Raw genomic sequence first — 25,656 nt, 5'->3', positions numbered from 1 at the left:
TGTGTAGCTTTGCGCAAAATTCAAAAACAAACATTTAATATTTGTATACAAAGAATAATCAAAGTAGTAATAATCAGAAACATTAATTTTGACTATTTGATTATTTTCGTGAGTCATGACACTAATCAGTTAAGCTGAACAACCTTGAATTAATAAAAAATAATAATGAGAAACCCAATTACCAATATTGGCAAGCTAGAATATAAAATAAGAACCATCTATCTTTTCTATATACTGAGATATTTAGGAAATCGTACACAGTGGTCCTGCCCACCTTTTCTGTTTTTGGAAATACTTGCTAACATACTCTTACTTTGGTCTATCCTGCTTATAACCAATCAAAACCTCAGAATTTCCCCCCAAGTAGTTTTCTTAACCTTTTCAAGATGTGTATTTCCCAAGTTTAGTCTTTTCTTTCCAGTCTTAGAAGAAAGGGGTAAGAGAAAAATGGTGTTCAAAAAACAAAATTTTTTAGAACCAAATACAGTTTAGTTAATAAGCCTGATAAATTACAGTGGAATTATATGATATTGGTATCGTAATTTATACTTTTTTGTTATTTGAAAATGCATATGCAAAACCTAAAAAGTTATTATGTTTTACATCCTCCAATTGCAAATTTGGCAAGGGTTAGTGTGCAAGGTATGACAAGTACAAACTTCTTTACAATTGTAAGTAGTAGAGATCATTGTTTTCTGTATTTCTTTATTTGCTGTTATGACATTCAAAAATTTATTTGTAAGTAGTAATAATATATATATACATATCAATGTTCCCTCTAATTTTTTCAATCCATTTGTGGAATGAATTTTTACATGTGTACCAGTATAAATGCAATTTTCGCTACCAGATTTTTTAGGGTGTGGGGGTATTTTTAGACCACTGACCTTGTTGTATCATTAGGCTGCTTTGCAATGCTACCAGTTGGTTGTTGAAGACTTTTCGTCATTACTGAGGATGTGTGTGACTGGAGTAATGAAGTGTGTGGCACTTGATTGGTTGTTGTGTGGCTGCACAGTTTAGAGGGCACATTGATAGATATTTAGTGTATTATAACGAATGTGATTGTATTTTACAAAATACTGGTCCATTAGAACAAAGCCAAGACAGATCACTTTGTAAGTGCCAGTAGTATGCTGTTGGATATGGTAACATGAGATGCACATGTGCTATGATTGCAACTTGTGTAATATCAGTCAGACACAGCTGAAAGGTCAATAAAATAAAAATAGTAATTATAAATATATCTATAATGTTATGAGATTTAAACTATTTAGAATAAACACTTGTGGCTTCATGTTACAGTTTTTAGTGAATCTAGAATGAAAAAGCATAACTTAAGTTTTATTTCACAATTTTTTATGGTGGTTACTAGGTTGGTCAAATCAACCAAACCCTTACATAGATAAGATAGAGAAAATAACAGGTAAAATATGAAGTTTTCTAAAAAAGGTTTGATATTTATAGGTAGGTTATAGAGATTTTGTTAATGAAACTTGACAATTTTCTGATGCATAAAGGTATTTTTAATCTTAAAATCAAAATTACTTCAAAAAGAAAATATGTACAGGCAAATCTTTAATTTAAAAAGATATTTTGTGTATGAAATTCTTGTTATGTTTAATGATAATCTGCCAAATTTTGTTTCTGACTGATCAGTTAGAACACCAGTATCCTTTCCTTTGATAACAATGTTAAAATTATTCTCATCAAAATTATACTTATAATTCAGATTATGATATTCCAGATGAATCACCTTGTATTTATTATAGTTAAAAGGCATCTGCCATTTATTCGCTTCACTGACTTTATAGTAGAAAGCAAAGGATAGTGATAAAATGGGTATATTTTGTGACAATTTGAAAAGTATTTGTAAATCACTAACACTAAAATTCTGGGAATGGATGTTACTATTGTGAATGTTTCTGTTATTCAGAAGATTCAGAATAATCTTAGTGATTGTAGCAAAATGTGGAAGATAAATTGAATATTGAAAGGTTTAAAATTATGCACTCGGTGTATGAAAGTTTGAATAGTACCTGCTTCTTGCGAGAGAGGAACTGGTCTTGTTGAAAAAGAGAGGACTGAAGTGTGATTGATAGTAAAATCATAAAGCCTTCATTTACAAGCAATAAATTTTTCAACTGCTAAAATGTTTATTTTTTTCTCTGAAGATAGATAAAATTAGACAGTGGTTACAAAACAATTCTTTTTTCATAGTAGTAGTAGTATTACTTCAAAGTATTTATGTCAGTATCACCATTTAGGTGATCGTCTAAGTTCTCATAACAAGCATCTGTAGGTTCAAATCTATTAAGGACTAGAGCTGAATTGATTAATCAATATAATTGAGAACCTCTAAGTAGCAATTATATCTATTAGTGTCATGTAAACTAATCAATCAAAATAATGATTGATTAATTGAAACTACTGGTTTTATTATTCTAACAGTTGATTAATAACTTTCATGAAATAATGGGTTTTGATTATTACTGTTTTCAATTATTCCAACTAAGTAATGAGAACATTGCCATCAAACTTGCTTATTCTGTCTTTTTTATGGCAAAGCCACTAAGTGTAGCTGATAAGCAATTTTAAATTTGTAACTGACTAGAAGGATTATGCTGATTGAACGTGTCTTGATAGTTTTAACATTTTTTTATTATTATGCATCTCTGTAAACTCAGCACTCTCATTCTCACTTTGGTAAAAAATTACCCAATCTAATTTCTGTCTTACTTTGTTAATTTCTGCTCCTATTCTACTATTTTTCCAAAGCTATCTCTAACTTGTTCTCAAATAAGCAAGTTCTGTAAGTGTAGTGTACTATCTTTGAGCCTCCTGAAAGTCACAGTCAAGCTCACAATTTTCAAACATAACCCAGTACTCAAGAGAATAGTCAACATATTTTTTTATTAAATAAATCTTCATTGATGTAATTGTTATCGTTTGTTCTAGTTATGTGTTACTTTAGTTCATATTTATTGTATTCATTCAGATGAAAGTAAACATGATCAACATGGTAATAGCTCAAGCCGTTCCTCCTCACGAGCATCATCCAAAAGTGGGGATTCTTTAAAACCACTTCCACAATACCAATATACCAAGGTAAGAAGGTTCAAAGATTGTATAACTATTAAATTCTTAAGTGAGCAAAACTGTGCATTAAGCACTTTTGCTACTAGTTGGGAATAGTTAATCCTATTTGATCAAAAGTAGGCTTAAAACTTTCGGGAAAAGAAACAAATAAAAAGTATATAAAATCCTGTACTACAGTTAAAAAGATTATGTAAATGTTAATATAGAATACATCTTGTTTGTTAACAAAATATTTCACATTAAAAATTACAAAATTTCATTATCAATTTTGCTGACAAATAATTATTATAAAAATTGTTACTTTATGTGACTTTGCTAGAAGATCTATGAAGGCTGGATATATTATAAAATGAAAATATTACAGCAAATTGAATTAAAAAATAAACAGAATTAGCAGTAAATTAAAAATTTGGTGTAATTATGTCTATAGTTGAATTTATGAGACAGTTCTATATGGGCTGTTCAATACAACTTGGGTCAGAATTATTCTCTTGGTCTTCTCCTATGCTTTTTTGATAACAACATGTTTTAACCCTATCGCCATGGGTATCCTTTATCGTGCATGACACAAAATTTTAGTTTCTTACATTCAACATTTTATTAAACTACTTTTTGTTTATGTTATACCAATTAGTATAGCATAAAATCTTAGCTAATAATCCATATTTTAATAGTATATAATTTTTAAGTTTTTAATTATATAAGGCAATATTTAAAAAAAATCATAAATTTCCCCTAGTGTGACATGTGACTTTTTTCTAGTTATGTTCTCTATTTTATCCACCACCCATTCAAAAAGTATGAAATGAAATGTAAATTACTCCCTATAAAATTGATATTGCTCAGACAAACCATAAAGTTTAGTTATATATTACCTATAACCAACAGAAAGTCAAGGTTTTCATCTATCAAATGACATATTTTATAATTTTGTTCTGAACAGAATATTGCCAATTTCACTCAGAGTACAAGATTTGTTCCCATGAGACAGTTAATGACTAGCTTGGATGAATTTGTAACAGCTCTTGTTGTATAGTTAGAAAGCAAGAAAAATTTTGAGAGTTAGGAGAAATTTGTCTAATTTTTTGCATGTTATTCATCTATGTTCTTTGGTGCATTATTTAATTAAATAGAAATTTAGTGCATTACTTCCATAAGTATAAAAAAAAGTTGGGTTAATTGTAATCGACAGCAAGAAAAAAGAAGATTTGGTAAGTACCTTATTTCTTGTTTTTCGTGTTTATTCTTTATTTATTATTATAAAAGTAATTAAAACGTAAAAATATAGTTCTTTCTAGATTAGTTAAGATTAAATTAGGTAAAATAAATAATAATAATATAATAAAAATGTTTCACAAGGTATGCATGCAAGCAGCTCATAGTAGCTCGTGGGTAATGTAATTCGATAGCGTAACGTGAGCTGCATGCTCCCCAAGTGATTTACAAACTACAATGGCACGAATGACACAGTTCAATAAAACAATAAAACTTAATAAAAATTTATGTATAATTTTATGAACTTAGACTTACTTAGGATAAACAAATGTAGTTTCATGTTACAATTTGAAGTCATACCCAAATGAAAAAAAAAGGTAATTTAGATTTTCTTTTTTTTTGGGGGGGTTGTTATGAGGTTAGTCAAATTGACGTAGGGTAGAGAAAATAACATATACAATATAAAGTTTTACTGAAAAAAATCTGTTAGAAATGTTTTTAGATGGTTTTAGGGATTACACAAAGGAAATTTGAGATGAAGAAAAGTATTTTTAATCTTAACATGAAAATTACTTTGAACATGGACTATTCAAAACAAATATCAATATATTCATGAACAAATCTTTATTTTAGTTTATTAAAAATACTTGACTAAAATATGATTTTTTATATGTGAAAGACTTATAATGTTAACTGAAAGACTGTCAAGTTTTGTGAAGATTTACACACTATATTGAAAGTTAGAAGTATTAAATCTATAAAGATTTTAAATGAGTACAAAGAGGTCAGTCAGATTGACCAACCCTGTGTTGAGAGAGTTAAAGAGCAGATTGTAGAATGAATAAGATAAGTATTGTTTACTATTTTTTACAACATTTCCTGGCTTTAATAAATATTTATTAGAACAAGCAGTTGCAAAGTGAGAGGTGAATTCACAACTATTTTAGTAGCAAAAACAAACATGGAGGAGAAAGATTGCATAACTAAAGGTTAGGGTAACTTGACAATCAAACGATAAATATTTAACATGGAGAACTTTTTTCAGTCAACATTGTAATATACATGAGAAAAAAATCCATTTTGGTTGTACAGTTCAAACCTTACTATAAATAACATTGTAATATAATTGTGTAATTTTATACTTTTATGTAATTTGTCATTTCCCAATGTTAGAATATTCATGTGATGTTGTGCTAAGTTTTGAATGAAACTTCCACTTCTATATGTATTAAAATATACTGCACAAGTCTCTTATAAATTATCTTTTCTTACATTAATTTTATGTCTTCTTTTAACACTTGCTGTGGGCATCTTTTTCTGTGCATGTCATGAGGTTTTAATGTGTTATATTCAAATTTTATTAAACTACTTTGTTTTCATGGTAGATGATTCAATTTTGCATAAAAATTGAGCTAATAATCCAATTTTTTATAGTATATAAGACTTAAGTTCTTAATTTTATATGGCAATATTAAACAAAATCCCGAATTTACCCTAGTATAAGAATTGTGACAATTTCTCTCCAGGCATACCCTCTTTGATTTATTTACCACCCCTACAAGAAGTATGAAACTTAAAGTAAGTTACTTGTTATAATGTTGTCATCACTCAGGCAAATCATAATTGTATAGCCTTCAGTCTTTAGTTACATAACCATCAAATAGAAAATCAGACCCTTCTTGCCACACTTACCTGTGACATCCTTTGTTTCAGAAATTGCCAATAGTTTTCTCTAACATTTAATACTATATTATTTATAACCAATAGAAAGCCAAGGTTTCAATCTATCAAATGATGTATCATATTACATTTTCTATAAAGAGAATTGTTTATTTTGCTTTCAGTTCAAACATTATTCTCATTGGATACATGTCAAGGAGCTTTAGTTCAGTTGCATAGTTCGAAAGCCAGACATATTGTGATAGCTATAGGACTTTGTCTGTTTTTGCAAGTGATTATCCTGTGTTCTATGGTGGATTATTTATATAAAGAAAAAAAATTAGTGCAGTAGTATCATTAGTATAAAAAACGTATTGGTTAAGTGTTATTGACAATCAACAGCAAAAAAGAAAAAAGAGTTGACCCAGGTAAATACTTTTTTTAACTTGTGTATTCTATATTTATTATTATAGAAGTAACTCAGATGTAAAAATTAGAAGTTTTTTATGTTAGATAAGGTCAGATTAGGTAAAATAATAATTTTTCATGAGTATCTCGTGTTATGTAATTTAACAGGGTAATGTGAACTTGGTGTTTGTCAAGTGATTTACTGATTTTATGGCAGAGTATCAGTTAGATATGGTTGTAAGGGCAATAAAACTATATCATTTAAATATAGGCAGATTTATAGTTACAACTAGAAAGGAAAAAATCGTAATTTAGATTTATTTAATTTTTTATTTTAATTTTTATGGTAGGTAACCCTTTTGCAATAGGCTCGATATAATATACTAGGTCGGAAACATATTTGCACAAGTTAATTTACAATGTGCATCTTCATAAAATTTGGTATACCTTTAGTAGACATTAAGTCTTTTGTACCAAAAATTCAAATTTTTTAATGAAGTATTTTTACTAACGATTTGTTTGTGAATATATCGAGTCTGTTTTGTTACTAGTTCGAGTGGAAGTGATTTTCACGTTATGATTAAAAATACTATTCTTCATCCAAAAAATCACAAATTTCTTTTGTGTAATCTTTAAAACCACCTAAATACATTTCAAACATTTGTTTTCAGTAAAACTATATCTTATCAATTATTTAATGAAATACTTGAATCTTCAGCATGTAGACAAATCTCAAAAGTATAATGAAAAGACAAGTTGTAAAATTAGAAATAAACGGAGCAGCTGTGCCTTTTTGTCGTTATTATTGGTCACAAAGTTTCAAAGTACTTCTGTTATGAGTTTGAACTACTAAACATTTCACATTTATTTTCTGTGTTTATTTTACTGTCAACAACTAAAGTAGAATCCCGCTGAAAATAAACCAGTAAATCGCTGCTTGTGTCAGTAGACTGTCTATATGACACCACCATAATATGATACTCCTGAGAGAAACAAAGCATGCACAAAAAAGATTGTTGATTCGATCCTGGCTCCAAGAACAGGATGTCTATTGTATCAGATCATGTATACTAAAATGTTTTATTTTTTTGGGAAAATTCATAGTAATCACACAGCACTTGAATCAGTGAAAATGTTTATGCCAACAACAGGATGTGTAATTTATTACTTATGTATGTATCCCTACAGTGTTCACAACAAGACTTTTCTAGAGTAACAACACTGCACTTTGAATCTGTCCAAACTATTATTATTGAGGTTTATTGCCGATACAATAAACATTCCAATTTTTTGAATGTTGGTAATCCTTTTGGGGTGTTTGGAATTTAGTGGCATACGTATACAAAGATGTTATTTGAACACATGCTTATAATATCCTATTTTCCTTTTCAGTACTTATTCGTCAATCAATAAAAACTCTTAGTTTTGGTGCTAATTATCACACTTATTTAGTTTCGCAAGCCTTATAAGTCTAATATTCTTTGGAAGACATTCTTACTTTTGTAGTTTAGCAGTTCCCTTATAGTTGTGAAACACCTTGAGTTGTTACTGGCTGTTACCTTAAAGTAAGTAATAATCATTTATATATGTATATATATGTGTGTGTGTGTGTGTATATATATATATATATATATATATATATATACACAGAATCAAACACAAAGTAAAATCTAACTATATTATCAATATTTTGCAAACTACAATATTTAGGCTACCATACATTACATATATACATATATATTTGCTCATAAATGCTTACATTTTAGTTATTTTTCTTGAAACATGAACAATAAATGAAAGTTACATTGAAAAACAATGATTTCTAGTAGTTATGAGAAATTACGGTGATAGGAAAATATTTTGCTCTTGTTTGACTTTAGTGCTAAGCCTCTTTTATTCTTTCAAGTGGAGGATGAAGAAATATAATTTTTGTAGGCTTCATGTATACATTTTAGGAAGAAAAAAATATATTACGTTACTCTATTAGTAAATGCAAAACATCTGTAATATGCTTGGGTTTATAAATAAAGTATATATGTGTTTAAATAATTATTTTCTCTTCCAAGCTCTTTACAAACAACTGTCAGAATCACATAAAGCACAGCTTGTCCTTTCTATTGGTTATAAACAGACCCTTAAGAAAAGTAGGTGAAACTAAACAAGAGGTTTGGAAAGAATAGAGTAGGAGGAGGTGCCATTGATTTCTTAGCAAATCTAAATGGTGGAGGTCCTAAATTTATACTCTAGCTTGCAAGTATCTAAAATTCATGTTTCCAATTTGTAACCACTGGTAGACGTATATAGTAGGCGTAAAAAAAAATATAAATTGAGCAACAAGACGTGAGGAGGTGATATGTGACACACAAATTGATAATTAGCTTTATTTTATTTATATCTCCTTTTGAATTAAGAAATTAAAGCATACATAATATTAAAATTTGAGATATAAGCAATATTTTGATGGCAATTTCATTGATATGTAGTAATAATAAAGTTACTTAATAAAGTTTTGAAAATAACTCTCTTGCAGACCGTGACATGCGCAATTGGACCCACCCATTTTGAAAAGTGACCAACCTGGTATAGAAAATAACATAAAATATAATATCATGAAAAAAGTTTGAAATTTATTTAGGAGGTTTTAGAGATTACAGAAATTAAATTTAAGATTTTTCAGATGAAGCAAACTATTTTTATTCTTAGCATGAAAATCACTTTGCTCACGGAGCAGTCAACACTTTAACTCCATATATTCACGGAGAATTTTTTAATGAAAATACTTCATTAAAATTTCTGAATTTTTGTCTTCTAATGACTCTTAATAATCACTGAAAGCTTTCAAAATTTCATGATTATACACAAAACATATTAGAAGTTGTAGTATGGAAACTATAAAGGTCAATTTGGGGTCACAAACTTGACCAAGACCATAGCGACAGAGTTAATAAAATTACAAGAATTTTTGACATTTATTCTAAGAGTTTGTGATATGATTTCTTTAATAAAATTATTACCCATCATTATCAATTTTGTGTTTGGGTTATGATTTTCAATCTCTTTTCATCATTACAACAACTATCAGAAATGCTGCTCTATGGGTGGCTGTTTGTGCTAGTAATTACTAATTGTAGTATTCATACCTCATTGAAGTAAATGTAGAAAAAGTGAACATTTTCTGGAAAGTACTGCACAGGAAAAGTGTTCGGATTGTGCTCTTTAGTCATATGCAACTCATTTCATCAAAATGATTCAATGTACAGAGCTCAAAATTTTCGTAAATGTTACTGACATAAACTGCAATGTTTATGTATATTAAAAGTGGTACCTTTTATTGAAAAAATGTTTTTTAAAACACCAGTTACTCAGTACTACATTTTATCAGTACTATATTTTATCTTAAACAAAAAAATAGATATTTTAAAAGCCCATTAAATTTATTGTAAGATGAATTACCAGAAACAGGAAAATAATGAGATGCAGTAGGATGTATGTATGTATTAGTTATTTTTATTTACTTCAAGGTTAGATGATTTCAGATTGTAACTAATGGTGGTGATATTAATGGAGAATGTTCTAAATTTTAGTAAAAAAACAGGATGAATATGTTATACAGAAGTAAATATACTGGAAATAAATGTATATGAAAACAATTCTAAATATTAATATAAATTTATAAAACTGTAAACAAATTAGCAAAATAAGTTTGTTTGGTATGTCTACTTCATTGGCTGGAAAAAGAGCCAAAAGAATATACATTCCACAAATTAATGGGACAGTAAATATTTATGCAATTCAATTGTTGAAAGAGTTTACTGCTGTTCAAATCAGTATTTTGAGCTTAAAAGTTTGTCATAAATTATTGATTTTCTATTTTATATGTCTTATTCTTTATAACAAAAAATTATATTAGAGTACAACTTTTCAGCTTTATCATGATGTTCAACAACTTTCTCTTTCTCTGCTGTTTTAATATATTTGTTTAATTTTGGTGCTGTAATTCATAGGATGAACTCTTGGGAATCTCAAAATCTGAAAGTGCCAAGAAGAGACCTGAATATTTGAACCGGGATCACAATAAGTAACTTTCTATTTTTCTTTCTTTTACATTGTTGAAATGGTGATTAGATGATATTTTTATTCATGTTGTCTTAGTACTAGTTCTAGATAGATAACCACATTAGCGAGTATGTTCAATTTTTTATTACATATCCACCAACTTTGTCTTTCAAACAAGTTGTGTATGATTTTTTTTATTTTTAAGAACAAGGTTGTTAAAGGCAGTGCAACAGAAAAAATTTTTGACTGGCATTATAGAAAACCTATCAAGTAGAATACTGAATAATTTAAAGAATTATAAATTGGTCTAGATGGTGGATATAGTTTAATATCACTAAATGTAAGTAAAATTGGAGGGTTATCTAATTTTTTTCTGGTTAGTACATCTTTTTACCAGACTGTTTTCACATATATATATTAAATACATGATAAAAGCTAGGGCCCAGAGTTTAGACCAGAAAATGTACATAAATCAGTGAACAGCCTTACAACGTATCCATTTAATAATTTCCAGACAGGAAAACATTTTACCAAAACCTGTTTGTAAAATTTTTTCTAGTTTGGAAATAAATTGAAAGGATATGCTGTGAAGACTTTTCACTGATATACATAAGTTGATTGACAGTCCCAATCTAGAACTACTTTTGTTTTATATCAAACAACCCAACATTGTATAGATTTAATGTGAAATATTCTGTGTAAAATTAACCCTATCACTATGAGTATCCTTTACCGTACATGACACAAGGTTTTAGTGTCTTACATTCAAAATTTTATTGAACTACTTTTTGTTTGTTTTAACAATTAGAATAGCATAAAATCTTAGCTAATCAACCTTATTTTAATAGTATACAAGTTTTAAGTTCTTAATTCTACAAGGCAATAATAAAAAAAATCCTGAATTTCCACTAGTGTGACCCAAGTAACACATTTTCTCTTAGCATGTCATCATCCCTATTTTAACCACCACCCCTCTAAAAAGTACGAAATTAGATGTAAATTATTCTCTCTAAAATCGTTATTTTTATAGCCTTCAATTTTGTTTGGTTACAGAGCTATTGATTAGACCCCTGCTGCCACACCCACTTGTCACATCCTCTCTTTCAGAATTTGTTGATAGTTCTGTCTTACATTTCATTATATATTACCTATAACCAATAGAAAGTCAAGGCTTTCATCTATCAAATGACGTATTGTATAATGTTATGTTCTGAACATTTAGATGTCAGTTTCACTCAGAGTACTGACATTGTTCCCATGAGAAAGTTAACGACTAGCTTGAATGAATTTGTAATACCTCTTGTCACATAGTTAGAAAGCCAGAAAAATTTTGAGTGATAAGGGAATTTGTCTACTTTTTGTATGTTATTAGTCTATATTCTTTGGTGAATTATATAATTTAATAAAAATTATCAAGTGCATTTCTATCATTAGTATAAAAAAAATTAGAGTTAACTCTCTTCAAAAATCGACAGCAAGATAAAAGAAGGTTGGTTAAGTATTTTATTTCTTGTTTTTCATATTTATTCTCTATGTATAATTATAAAAGTAACTAAAATGTAAAAATATGGATACTTTTAGGTTTGTTAAGATTAGATTAGGTAAAATATATAATAATAATATAATAAAAAAATTTTCACGAGGCACACGTGAGCAGCTCATGAGTAATGTAATTTGTTAGTGTAACGTGAGCTGCACGTTCCCAGAGTGATTTACAACTTATAATGGCGTGGATAGTAGTTAGACATGGTTCAAAGGGAAATAAAACAATAAAATTTAATTATAAATACATGTATACTGTTACGAACGTGGAGCTACTTAGGTTAAACGAATATAGTTTCATGTTACAATTTGAAGTCATTCTAGAAAAAAAAATATGGTAATTTAGGTTTATTTAGATTTTTTTTATGGTTACAAGGTTGGTCGAATTGACTAATCCTGTTTTGAGATAGAGTAGAGAAAATAGCAGGTTTTCGGAATTACACAAAGGAAATTATAGATTTTTGAGATGAGGAAAAGTATTTTTAATTTTAACATGAAAAATTACTTTACACATGGACTATTCAAGACAAATACTCAATATCAGTATGGACAAATCTTTATTTTGTTAAAAATACTTCACTAAAAATATTATTTTTTGTATGTGAAAGACTTGTAATGTTAACTGAAAGACTGCCAAATTTTGTGAAGATATACACACTATATTGAAAGTTAGAAGTGTTAAATGTATAAAGACTAAACCAGTACAAAGAGGTCAAGTGGTCAGTCTGAATTGACTGAACCCATGTTAAGAGAGTTAATAAAGCAACTTCTATTAATAGATATTCAAGGATTTTTAATGATTGTTTTTAATAACTTTTCTTTTAAACTATTTAAGTTGAAGTTCATTTCAGTGTGTGACCTGACTGTCTAGTGCCATACCATGTCATAATAGTAACCCTGATTCACAGTACTTTGAGTTTTTAATGGAAAGAGAATGAATGAAGATTATATTTAATCAATGGAAAACTTAGTTATTTGAACAAAAATTGATAATTGTTCTTATCAGGATATTATTTAACCCTGGAATTATGGATTGGACCCTATTGGTTTGTTAAACACATTTTTCTAAATTATTAACTTATCAATTTGCTTATATGGTTCTGTAGTAGTAATAAAAGAATCACAGAAGTTTTTTTTTTAAACAAAATGTCATCAATATTGCAGTTAGTCTAGCTAATTTTTGGTGGGGTTTCCTAATGTATTTTAGACAGAAAAATGAGTAGTTTCTTAATTTCTTGCATGTTTTTTGCTGTCGATTTTGTAATTTGGAAAAATAAAAAATTACTATGATACAATATGTGGATCCCCACCAGAAGTGAATTTTATGTAAATAAGTGAGTACCTTGAATATTATTATTAATCTTCTTACTATGGTTATGTCAAAGTGTGCATGTCTCAACCTTTTACAGGGTTACATTCAAAATTTAATTACACTATTTTGTTATTAATATATGTTAATGAACTAAATTTTAATATTATACAAGTTTTAAGCTCTTAATATTATAAGGCAATATTTTAAAGAATTCTCAATCTTTCATAGTATGAGAATTGTGAAATTTGTTCTTCAAGTCTTCCCATTCTCTGATTTATTTACCACCCATCTGAGAAGTAAGGAAGTTAACATAAATTACTCATTATAATATAGATATTTCTAAGGCAAAGCAAAATTTTTATAGCTACTTTATTTAATTACAGAGCTATAAATTTGAAAATCAGACCCCTCTTGCCATGTCTATCTGTCACATCCATTCCCTCTCATAAATTGTAAATAATTCATTTTGATGTTTTATACTATATAATTTATAATCTATAGAAAAGCAATGTTTTAATTTATCAAATGATGTGTAATGCTACACAATGTTTTCAGCACAGTGTATTGAGAATTTCATTTTCAGTTTTAAAGTTTATCTCATGGTGTTCAGGTCAAGCAGCAAAAGGAATTAATTGAAGACTCCTCTTGTCCTAGTTAGAAAGCCAGTTAAATTGTAATAGTTACAGAACATTGTTTGCTTTGTGCTTGTTAGAATTCTATTCTTAGGTACATTATTTAAGTAAATCAAAAGTATTTAGTGTACTGGTACCATTATTATAAAATTTCATCAGTAACCAACAGCAAAAAAGAAGAGGTTAAAGGTAAATACTATATTTATTGTTTTTCATCTATGTTCTTTATTTATGGTTGTAAAAGTAACTAAAATGTAAAAATTAGAAACTTATTAAGTTAGATTAAGTAAGATAATGAAATAAAAGTAATTCTACATGTCGCTCAGTAAGATATGAGCTACGTGTTCACTAAGTGATTTACAATTTGTGTGGCAGAATTATTAATTAGACATGGTTCAAAGGTAATTAAACAATAAAATTAAATATAAGCAAATATAGATTGTTACAAGCCTTAAACTATTTAGGATAAACAATTGGAGGTTTCTGTTACAATCTGCAGTCATTTTAGAAAGAAGAAAGGATAATTTTAATTTATTTCATAATTTTTTATGGTGGTTTTAAGTTCGGAGAAACCGACCAAGTCTGTTTAGGGTTTGGGCAGAGAAAATCAAAAATATAAAGTTTTACTGAAAAAAAACTATTGATATATATATATTTAGAGGTTACACAAATGAACTTTGGAAATTTTCAGGTGGAGAAAAGTATTTTTAATTTTGACATGAATTTGGAGCAATCATCACTGATTCCATATATTCACAGACAAATTGTTAGTAAAAATGCTTAATTAAAAGATCTTTTTTTTGTGTAAAGTTTACTGAAAGCTTGTCAAGTTTCGTGGAGATACACAAAAAATATTAAAAGTTATAATATAGAAATTGGTGGTTACAAAGTAGGTCACATTGACAGACCCTGTGTGGAAAGAGTTAAGTTACATTGTAAATTTAAAAAAAGAAATTAAGCTTAGTAAAATTTCCAAAAAAATTGCCCTAATATACTGGCTTGAGTATTAGTTTTAATCGTAGTAGGTAGCTTGCTCTGATTGAAAATTAATATTAATAGTGATGATTTTTGCAGTTTATCCCAAAAAAAGTTATAAAATTTAATTATTAATGAAAAAATGAATTTTTGTTGTCGATACATATTTCTAGATTAAAAAGTATACAGAACAACAGCAGATATATATGTAAGTTGTTTACTTTTTTACCTTAGCTCTTTTGGTTTATGGGACCCATTGAACTGGTTTGCTAGTCTTCGCAATGAAGAAATTCCCCCTTCAGATAACTTCCGACCGAAAAGACCAGTGGAGCATGATCGTGAAAGTAGTGGTCCTCCAAAACGACGACCTTCAGATCCTAAAGAACGCATTAAAGAAGAGAAAGATGACATAGTTCTAAGCCCACAGCGAGGGAGTTTTGTAACAGGATGTCATGTCACCCAGCAGTCATCTCTTGTAAGAAGAGCCAGAAGCCCGCCAGATGGTCGTGAGCCAGAAAGGTTGTGTATTTCATTTATTTATATTAATTGACCTTTCAAAAATTAAATATGCATTGTTTGTTTATCTTTTAAACAATTGAGACACTTTGTAGATTAGTTTAAGCATTTTCAAAGGGTGGGTCTTTTCTTCATAGAGAGCAGTTTATTTTTAACAGTTTGGTTTTCAAAAGTGTTGTTGTTTGTGCATTTAAAAACTTATAAACGGACTTTCTTTTTTGTCAAAAATACTTTTTATTAAGGTTGTTGGTGTAAATAAAAGATGTTACTCTTGTACATTGTATTTTTACACCACTCATGGGTTATTAATGGGCTTAACATTAGCTGAATTAATCCACCCATTCTACATCATCTAACACATAAAATAAGAGCACAATGTAAGATGTTAGGATCATATTTCATAAAAAATTATATAACAAACAACTAATATCTAAACAGTATTACTTAACTAGTGGTATTACTCAAGCCTTGCTCAAAATATAAAATACGCTGTCTTTTCATTCATAGTGCCTTTTTTGCTTTTTTAAGAATAAGCAGAAAAATATTTGAGTTATTTCTTATTATTATTGGTATTATTTAAATAAATATTGCATTTCTTTGATTGTTTTTGTAAAAAAAGTTTAAGCCACCTTAATTAGTTAATTCAGAAAACTAAAATTTTTTGTACATATATTAACTGTTAGTGATACTAGATACTGAAAGTAGGTTTATTTCATTAATAAAACTAGTTGTAAAGTCAGTTTATAAAGTGTACACCATGTACTTATTCTTGGAAAATAATTTTTTATGGTTATTTCTATTTAATAGTACCATTCATAGAGAACCAACTCGAAGAATTGGAAGTGGACGAATTGCAAATAGGGATAGAGATCATCCTGAGAGAGATTATGGATACAGTCGACGAGGTGGAGATCGTCGTGAGGAACGGGACAAAGAAGGAACTCGTTTCAGTGGACGCTTCGGAGAGAGAAGGTTTGGTCGAGGTAATTATGGAATAAATGTACAAGAAAATTTTTACTTTATAGTATTGTATTTAATATAACATTCATGTGCTATTGAAATTATTTTAAATATTAGAAAAATAAAGTTGGATATAAAAAATGCATGGAATATACCTAAAACATTAGTGATAATGCATCTAGAAAAACTAGCAATGAAATTATTTTGTTCATTTGAATTAAAAGCTTTTTTTGAGTTTATGATGAAAATGGTGGTAATAACTTGTGCCTTGTGTTTTAAAACAGTGAGATATATTTTCATGCTAAATGACTGATGCAAAAATTATGAAGATATTTTGAGATACATTTTTTTTACAATTTATTTTGTTTGCAAGTGGTTAGTTAATAGGATTTGCAGGCAATAAAAAATGAACTTGATAATGCTTAGTTTGGTAGCCATTTAACTAACATTTAAAACGAGTTAGGACTATATAATTATGATAAACTGTTAAGACTGACAAGATTAAATTTAACAATTTTAGCAGTTTAAAGTAAATATTTTTTCTATAATTTTAAAGTTTAAATGTATTTTATTTGATGAGACAAAAGTGTTGAAGCTTAGTTGTAAAAGAATTGTAACCAAGTAAAGCTCCATCTATAGTTTGGTAGAAGGTTAAACACAGCAGCTACTAAAATTTTCCTTAGCTTAAAAAAGAAATCATAAAAATTCATAAAATGAAGAATTAAAAAAAAGCATGTTGATATACAATGTATTTTTACTTTTCATTTTATGTTGAGTTCAAAAACAAGAAATAACTTAATCAGTACTGTTTTCTTCATATTTTCGTAATAAATATGTATATATGTTATGTCTAAACATCTCATTTGCAAAATGGAATAAAAAGTCCATTAACTATAATTTAACATTATTCTTTTAGGTCGTTCTGGAGTGTGCATTAAAGAAGAAGAAGAGCCAGAATGGTTCAGTGGTGGTCCAACTAGTCAATCTGAAACAATTGAACTTGTGGGATTTGAGGATTTAGAAAAGCCCAAAGCAAAATCTGAGGAAAAACACGAACATAATAAAGAAAAGCTCAAAGAAAGAGCTGAGGAAAAAGTATCTCACGATAATACATATAAACAGTCTGAAAATCAAATGGAATTACCTAATCATGAACAGTCTAGTGACAAAGGTAAATATTTGAATCCTATGGTGACATTAGTGATCTGAATATGGTAATTTATTTCACAATTTAAATTTTATTTTGTATTAGCATGTGTTTGAAATATATTTGACTTTGGGAAAGTACTAAAAAATAGATATAGAATTTTCACTCCCATCAAAGAAATTCAGTTTCATTACAGCATTTCCTGATGTTGTATTCAACTTATTTACCCTAGTTGTCTGTGTTTTTATGTTACTCTCTACATTGTTCCATGCAGACTGTTTTTCATAAGTAGGAGAAAAGCATGTAATGTTGTCTATACAGATTCAGTAAATGCTTTTCTGGTATTTAAAAATTTTGTAAATAACTGCATATATGTTGATAAGTATATTCAGGAAGGAAGATAAATTTTGATCTCAGTTTAGAGTCTGATTGTGCTGCACGTAGTTCACATTCACTGTGACTTAATTTGGATGATAGCAAATTGCTGCTAGCATATTTGAAATATAGCTTGATGATTATTAACTCTATATTACTGTGGGGTTTCTAAAAACACTCACCTCTTTTGTATTTCATTAGTAAAATTATCTAACCCTAACAGATTGGTACCTATAGCAGTCAGTAAAGATATTTTAATGCAGTTCTAAATTCAATATTTATAGAAATACTTTAGAATGTATGTTTTTATACATGTTGTAGTGCTTTTGAAGTAAAGTTTTTACATTTATGACCTACATAAGATGAACGAAAATCTTTTTTAGTGACACACAAAACAAAATTAAGTTTACTCCTTAAATCCGAGTAGACACTACCAGCTTCCACCCGAAAATTATGATTTTACCCATCGACAGTGACAGCATCTGATAACAATTATGTTTCTTTGGATAAAAACTAATCCAAAGTGTGTTGTTATCCAAAAAATTAAGAAAATTGAAGATTTATAGGAAATCATGGAAATAATTTCAGCAGAATGCTCAAAAAATTATGGATTTTTGAGTTAATACACCAAAAGTTAAAACAAGTTCAAGCATCATAATGTGTATAATTTTGCAATATATATTTCTGGTCAAGATCTGTTTATATCCAATAATTATAGTTTGTTTTCAATAAATAATGTGTTGATTGAATACAATAAACTAATAACAATATACAGGGTGTTCCAAAATTATGATTCCTATTTTAGAATTTAATAACTAATTAAGGAAATATAGCCATACAATTTTCAACATCTTGTAGCCCATCTAAAACAGTTTTTATTGACATGTCAGTAGACTTCTACGTGTGCACCATTAGTAGCTCTTAGCACTTCAACCAGTATTTGATTTCAGTCTACATTCACTGCAACTTGACCACAATTACAGTGGAAATGTCATTCCTTATCCTGGTCTTTAGTTCTGTGATGTTTGCCATAGGTGTGCAATACACGATATACTTAACCTACTCCTATACTTCTTTCTTGTACTGGCATCTGTAATTATGTTGCATCACAGTCACTGATTTGATTTCTGCAAGCTTAATGATGTATTAAGCTTTTTCTTGCACAGTTGCTATTTTACGGGGTAACACTACTCACTGGAGTAAAAACAAATATGACAGTAAATACTGTTTGAGTTGGGCTACAAGATGTTGAAAACTGCAAGGTTGTATTTCCTCAGTTATTTAATTATTCAATTTTAAAATAGGAAAGATGATTTTGGGCCACTCTGCATTATATGAATAAAAGGATTTGTGTCATCTAAATGGTTTGTTGTCGTAGATATTACTTATACTCGCTAAATTGAAATATCCTTACCTGTTGCCATAGTAGAATATACCTGTAGTATTCAGTCACATTAAAGCATAGAAACTTTTATCAGGAATGAAAAGAACATTAAATAATAAAGCAATTCCTATGCTTCAAATGAATTGGGAAATATTTCAAAACTTTGTCTTGAGGTTGCATCATTTTCTTTATTTATATCCAACATCTCCAATTTCAGAAACATAACTAATTATCAGATGTAACTATTGTACTTTTGATACAACTTATTAAAGCTTAGGATTCCTGTATGATGGTTATGAGTTATCTAGTACATATTTAATTCATGAAAAAATATATATATATAAGTAATGTATGATTTGAAAAGATAGGTTGTTCAAAACATATCACAGATATGACCTATTATGAATTAAAGATGAAAATGTGCTCCCAGGCGAAATGATGCCAGCATTATAGGTGATATGACAGCAGTTCCCGGACTGGTGGGGGCCAGATTTCTCCACATTTTGGCCATGTCTTAGGATTTCACGACAGATCTTCGAGTTCTGTTAGGAGGTCTCTGCCTTCAGTTCCAGTCTCCTCCTCCCCTTTTCCATTTCCCTATTTCCTTCCCACCTCCTCAGAATCCTTCATCTCTCTGTTGTCTTACCGAGGTTGCCCATGACCTGCTTCACAAAGAAGCTGTTGAGCAGGTTTGCCCCCATTTAACTGGGGTTTTATTCCTGACTCTTTGTGGTTCCCAAGAAGACAGGAGATTGGATACCTATAATTTATCTCCTGCAGGGGAGGATGGTTATGGTACACTCCGAGAACTCCGTTGTGGTCACTTGTATCACCAAGCAAAGAGCTAATAAATTTGGTCTCTTTTCTTTCAGACCCTGGATCTCCTTTTCTGGGCCCATAGTTACAACATTGTGGTCTTAGCTTGCCATGTTTCTGGTACCCTGAATCTGGTTATGGATTAATTATTTCATCCCAACAAGATTTTCCCATGGAGTGGTCCTTCAATCCTCAGGTCTTTTAGTGGATGTGTTCTCAGTTGGGAACACCTCATATCGATGCCTTTGTCACCCACTGGAACATCAAACTTCCTTCCTTTTGGTTTCATGTTCCACACTCTGGGAGTGGATGCATTCAGTCAAAATTGGAGGTATCTTCACATCTATGGTTACCCTGTTATTCAACTCCTCTCTGGAGTTCTTTCCTTAATCCAAACCACTTCATGTCTAGTCCTACTTGTGGTGCAATATTTGCCAGTGCAACCATGGATCCCTCTGCTCTGATCTTTACTTGTATCAGTTCCCCTACCCTTACCTCTGTCTCAGTCTCTACTCCATCAACCTTTGTTGGACATTGTTCATCCAAACATCACCACACTCCATGCATGACTTTTGCAACCATGGATCCCTCTGCTCCAAACTTTACTTGTACAACTTCCCCTACTCGTTATCTTTGTCTCAGTCTCTACTTTGTAAATCTCTGTTTGACATTGTTCACCTGGACTTCACCACACTCTGTCTTCATGTATGGCTTTTGTTGGGATCATTTCTTAACCCAGGTTGCATCTTTCCTTACCTGATCCATCAGACATTCTTCTATTTCTATCTATCAAAGGCAGTGGTCTACCTTCCATATTTAGTCTATTCTTTGTTGCTTCTGTCCTTCCAACCCTTCTGTTCCTCATCTTTTCCAATCTATCACCTGGTTGTTTGACAAAGGCTTGTCTACTTCGACCATGCTATTGGGCGGTTTTGTCAAACACCTTCCATTTCTCCTAGTTTCATAAGTTTTGTTTTCCCCTGTCATTTCCCTCCTTTTCCAATCCTTTGAGTCATGTCATTTCTTATTTCTTTGATTTGTCTGATTGAGATTTCAAAGTGGTCCTCTATGTTCTTTCCTGTATTCCCTTTGAACCTTTGTCTATGTGTTCCATGTACCATCTCTCCCTCAAGACCTATCTCCTTCTTCTCCCTTCTTGAGAATGTACTTGATCAGATATTTATGCCATTAATGTTACCTGCATTCTTTACTGTTCCTGTGGTGTTATCCTATATTCCAGCTAGTCCTTTCTCTCTAAGACACAAGCTTCCCTCAAAGGTGGTTTAGCTTTCACATCCATTTCCTCATCTTCCATCTCACACCTGTATTCCCATTCCAGTTCTGATTGGCTTCTTTGTCTGGTTCCCTCCTTAGGGTGTTATGTGGTACATGTTGCCTTCTTTTTGGGTTTACATTCCTAGCTTTTTATTCCCTGGAACCCTTATACTTCTCATGATCTGTTCACTTTCATGCTAACTGGTTGGATCCATCAACTCATTAGGCTGGTGTATTTGGACTTATCCATTGAAGGTCAGTGTCTCCGCAATGTTTCTTCTCATGAAAGTCATCATATCACCATGTCTATGGCTTCTCACATTCGGTCTTCTTTAGAGGAGATTGTTCATGCCAGAATGTGGACTACTATCAGCACCTTCATCACTCATTATCTGCATGATCAGGCTGTATCTTCCTCAGGTGGAAATAGTCTCCATAGTGTGTTGATTATACACTCATCTGTTTCCCTCTAACTGGGGTAAGTCTTATCTCTTCCTTTCATTTATGTTTTTATTTTCAACATCCCTTGTTTTGAACACTGATAATGGGATCCCACTCTGCAGTGGGTGTTGCCTGGTCCGGTATGGTTTGCCTCAAACCTGCACTATTTACTGATTGCACTATGATGCTCACTGTAGAGATGGAGTGTTCTGCAAGACCACTAGTGGCATGCATAACCAGTGGTATATATTAATGTTTCTAGGTATCCGTAAGTTTCACTCGATGGTGAACCATCACTCATGGATTTCATGAGTAAAGCAGAAGGGGAATTCTTCCCATCCCTGCTGACCCTTTGATTGAATAAATTGAGGTTGTTCTGCTTTTCAAAATAAAGAATTATGGACACCCATTGCACTTTCTCAGGTGTGACGTTCTTCTCAACTCCCCACTTCATTTACTTTCACCCTTTTTCTTCCAGTGGAGTACAGGAGTCTTTACCACTTCCCAGTTTTCAATCGCTTGTTTGGTGGACCATGGAGGCTTCCTTCTGAGTGAATCAAGAAATTTAATTTACGGTATATTTCCCCTGGATGTTTTTTTCTCAGGTGGACAGCTGTTGGTTGGAGCAGGTCCAGCTTACACCAGATTCTCCTTGTAATACCAGGTTTGGGATGACACTGCCCTGTTCTTACAGTTGTGTGCAGTAGAGGCCCCTATTCTCGTTCATTCTGGTTGAAGGAGGTTATTTCCCTGCTCCTACAGTTGAGCTTGGATTTGTCTGCCTCATAATACCAGCAAAAAGATGTACATACACTGTTCCTACGATTGAGTGAATATTCAATGTCCTCCTCATAATTCAGGATGTAGGATGTCTCTTCCCTGCATTTACAGTTAAGTGATATATGATTTGTGCTCTTAATATCAGTTAGAGATATTACCCAGTTGAGTTGAGGCAACATCATCACAACCCCATAATTTCCGGGCTCATTGATTGTACTTCTTGCTCCTATGGCAGTTTGTCCGGTTTCAGCCAAAAGCTAACTTCTTCCTCTTAATTCTGGTTGCTTGTTGTATGACACACTGTTTACTTATGGTTGGGACTGATGAGTATATGTAACATGGTCCACACTAGCCACTATGTTTATGTTACAGTATATTTGGTTTTATCTTCTTCTTCTTTTCTTTCTTTTTTTTTTTTTTAAATCTTCAACATCCTAATGCCGAGGATGAGTTATGCAACCTCATTTGTCTGGTTGAGGTTGTGTATGTACATAGCTAATTTGGTTTATATTTTACTATGGATTGCACTTCTCAGAACAAATTGCACTTGTGCACATATTTTTTTCCACCCATATCAGATGTAGTGTGGTACCCCACGAGTATGCTTCATTTTCATCTCAGAGCACACCCATTCATTCTGGGCTGTTGCTTTCTGCTTGGTTTCTATGTTGTGTGCCTAAGCTGGCCCCACTACTTTTGTAGTGTGGGATTCTAGCTTTGTGTGAAAGGAAGTAAAAATGCATCAGAAGTTAACATTTTCTTACACTGAAAATGTATTTCCAATACGTATGTACTTTGTCTCACACACTTCCCACCTTTCCTCCCCACTGCCAATATTCTCCTGTTAGAGCCTGCCAGTTCTCAAAAGTGAGGATTGAGCAGGAATAGCAGAGGGAGCTAGCTGCACCAATATTGATGGTGCAATAAAAAATGACACATAATTGAGGGGGTATATAGCCTAGTGCATTGAGCAAGAAAATTTTTTAGCAATGCTAAGAGATCAGAAAGAAAATCGAGATGGCCTTGTGGGGTCCTCTGCTGGGACCACAGTAAGTCTACGGATCTACAAAGCTAAAATCAGGGGTTTGATTCCCCTTAGTGGACACAGCAGATAGCCTGATGTGGTTTTGCTATAAGTAAAAACACACACAAGCTTTGTGTGAGAGGAAAGTAAGTAATAAAGGGACAAACTAATTTTATTTGAATAAGAATCAACCCTTACTGACTTGTGTATTTTTAAATGGTTTTGTCACATGCAAGTATGCATTCATGGGAAAATTGCAAGTATCAAAAATTCTGACTTGCATTGTTGAAAGTTATTTTGCAACTTGTGAGTGTGAAAGAGACAGCATAAAAAAAGTTATTCTATAGTCGGTTACATTCCATTGTGATCTATTCTATATCTGATATTCTTCTCTGATCTGTTCTCTATTCGATTTGTATTGTTATATTTGTTTAGTGTCTTTATAAAAAATTATGCTAATATTTACTAACATGTCAATTAGATGTATATTATGTATATATAAAAATGGGTAATAATTAGCTTTTAGGGTGACAAATACTGGGAAACACCTTAATTGAATATATTTTGAACACTTATTTAAACTTGTTTTGTCCATTGTATTATAAGACCCACGGTGTACATGGAAAGTTGATATATAAGATTGTTTTATGGTTTAAAACTAACTTTTAATATAGACACACACACACACACACACACACACACACACATAAGCTGGGTGAACACCATTTACTTAAAAATTTATTGTTGAATATCATACCATTAGGGTTTTTGAAATCAATAAGTTATTATTAGAAAAGAAAAAATATAGTTAATAATCTGTAGTTAAACTTTGCCTTACATACTCTTACAGAGGTCTGAATTGTGTGGATGTTTTCTTGCAGTTTTGTTATATTTTACTGGTTTTATTCTTGCATTAGCTCAGCCAGTAGTGGATGAATCTGAAGATTTTGAGCAGACTGAAAATGAAGAACCACCAAGAGATCCAAGCCCAGGATTTGACTTCAATGAAATATTCCAGATGGACCTTATTCCTGGCATAGTACCTGTATGTTAAGTTGAAACACCTCTATCCTGATGTTTTCTAACTTAGTTTTATATTGGAGCAACTTGTACTAAAATATTGGAACCTTTATATTAAATGCATGTCATTACTAATTTGTGTGTTTAATAACTTTTTTTTTACTTTTGTGCAATGGTGTGAAGCAAAGGTGTGTTTTAAGCCCTATGGAACAATCAAATATTATTTGAGGTGAAAGAAGAAAGAACTGGATTGTTTTAAAGCCAAAATTGATTGAATAAAGCAAATTAATTTGATAGCATGCTGTAATAATTAGAGTATGAAATAAAAACTGTGAGCTAAAAATATTTGTAATTCATAATAGAATGTTCAGAGGAATATTATAATAAATAATTAGGCTTACAAAATGCACATTACAAAAATTATTGGAAAGGTATTTAACTTGAATTAATTTTTTTAAGTTAGGTTTATATAAAGTTGGCTAGGAATTAAATGATGTGCATTGAAGAACTAAATATAAGCTTAGTATTTGCAGTTTTTTGCAGTTTTTATTTTTAATTGATCAATAGAATATACATATTAATATTTCTTGCTTATGAATACCATGTACTGGTTACAAATGTATAGTGATTGTGCAAGTAGCAAATATTCTGGCTTGCATTATTGAAGATTATTTTGCAATATGTGAGTGTGAAATAGACAACAAGAAAAATGTTATTCTGTTGTGATTTATTCCAGGTCTGTTATTATTATTACTAGTTTTGATTGTTTTTTTGTTGTTGAGCTGCTTACTACTACTACTATTTCTTTTCTGCTTGCTTGTTTGCATGTAGGTAACATAGTTTAAGAAACACTGGAGTAATTTATTATAAATAACACTAATTGTCCATCTCTAGTCCATATTTGGGCCAAAGGACTCTCTTATGATCCTGATGAAAATTGTTTGGATGAAAAGGTTGTGACAGGTTTCTATTTTTCTTATATGAGTTTACTATTTCTTTGTTGTTTTCAAAATGTGCAAA

General features: G+C 30.6%; 1 protein-coding gene across 2 annotated transcripts in view; it reads left to right on the top strand.

Moving 5' to 3' along the window:
* Nucleotides 1-25,656, top strand: part of LOC106460374 (eukaryotic translation initiation factor 4E transporter-like) — a 74,748-nt gene that overhangs the window by 4,461 nt on the left and 44,631 nt on the right. For both annotated transcript variants that reach the window (XM_022387079.1, XM_022387078.1), the window contains exons 2-7: nt 2,999-3,108; nt 10,386-10,459; nt 15,133-15,417; nt 16,222-16,397; nt 17,291-17,545; nt 24,534-24,661. In XM_022387079.1, the coding sequence (XP_022242787.1) occupies nt 2,999-3,108; nt 10,386-10,459; nt 15,133-15,417; nt 16,222-16,397; nt 17,291-17,545; nt 24,534-24,661 (1,028 nt within the window). The remainder of the gene's footprint in view (nt 1-2,998; nt 3,109-10,385; nt 10,460-15,132; nt 15,418-16,221; nt 16,398-17,290; nt 17,546-24,533; nt 24,662-25,656) is intronic.

This window comes from Limulus polyphemus, unplaced genomic scaffold, assembly GCF_000517525.1.
Source record: "Limulus polyphemus unplaced genomic scaffold, Limulus_polyphemus-2.1.2 Scaffold761, whole genome shotgun sequence".
NCBI classification, from domain to species: domain Eukaryota; kingdom Metazoa; phylum Arthropoda; class Merostomata; order Xiphosura; family Limulidae; genus Limulus; species Limulus polyphemus.
Note: the sequence above shows the minus strand (reverse complement) of the source record. Positions and strands in the feature narration are given on the sequence as shown.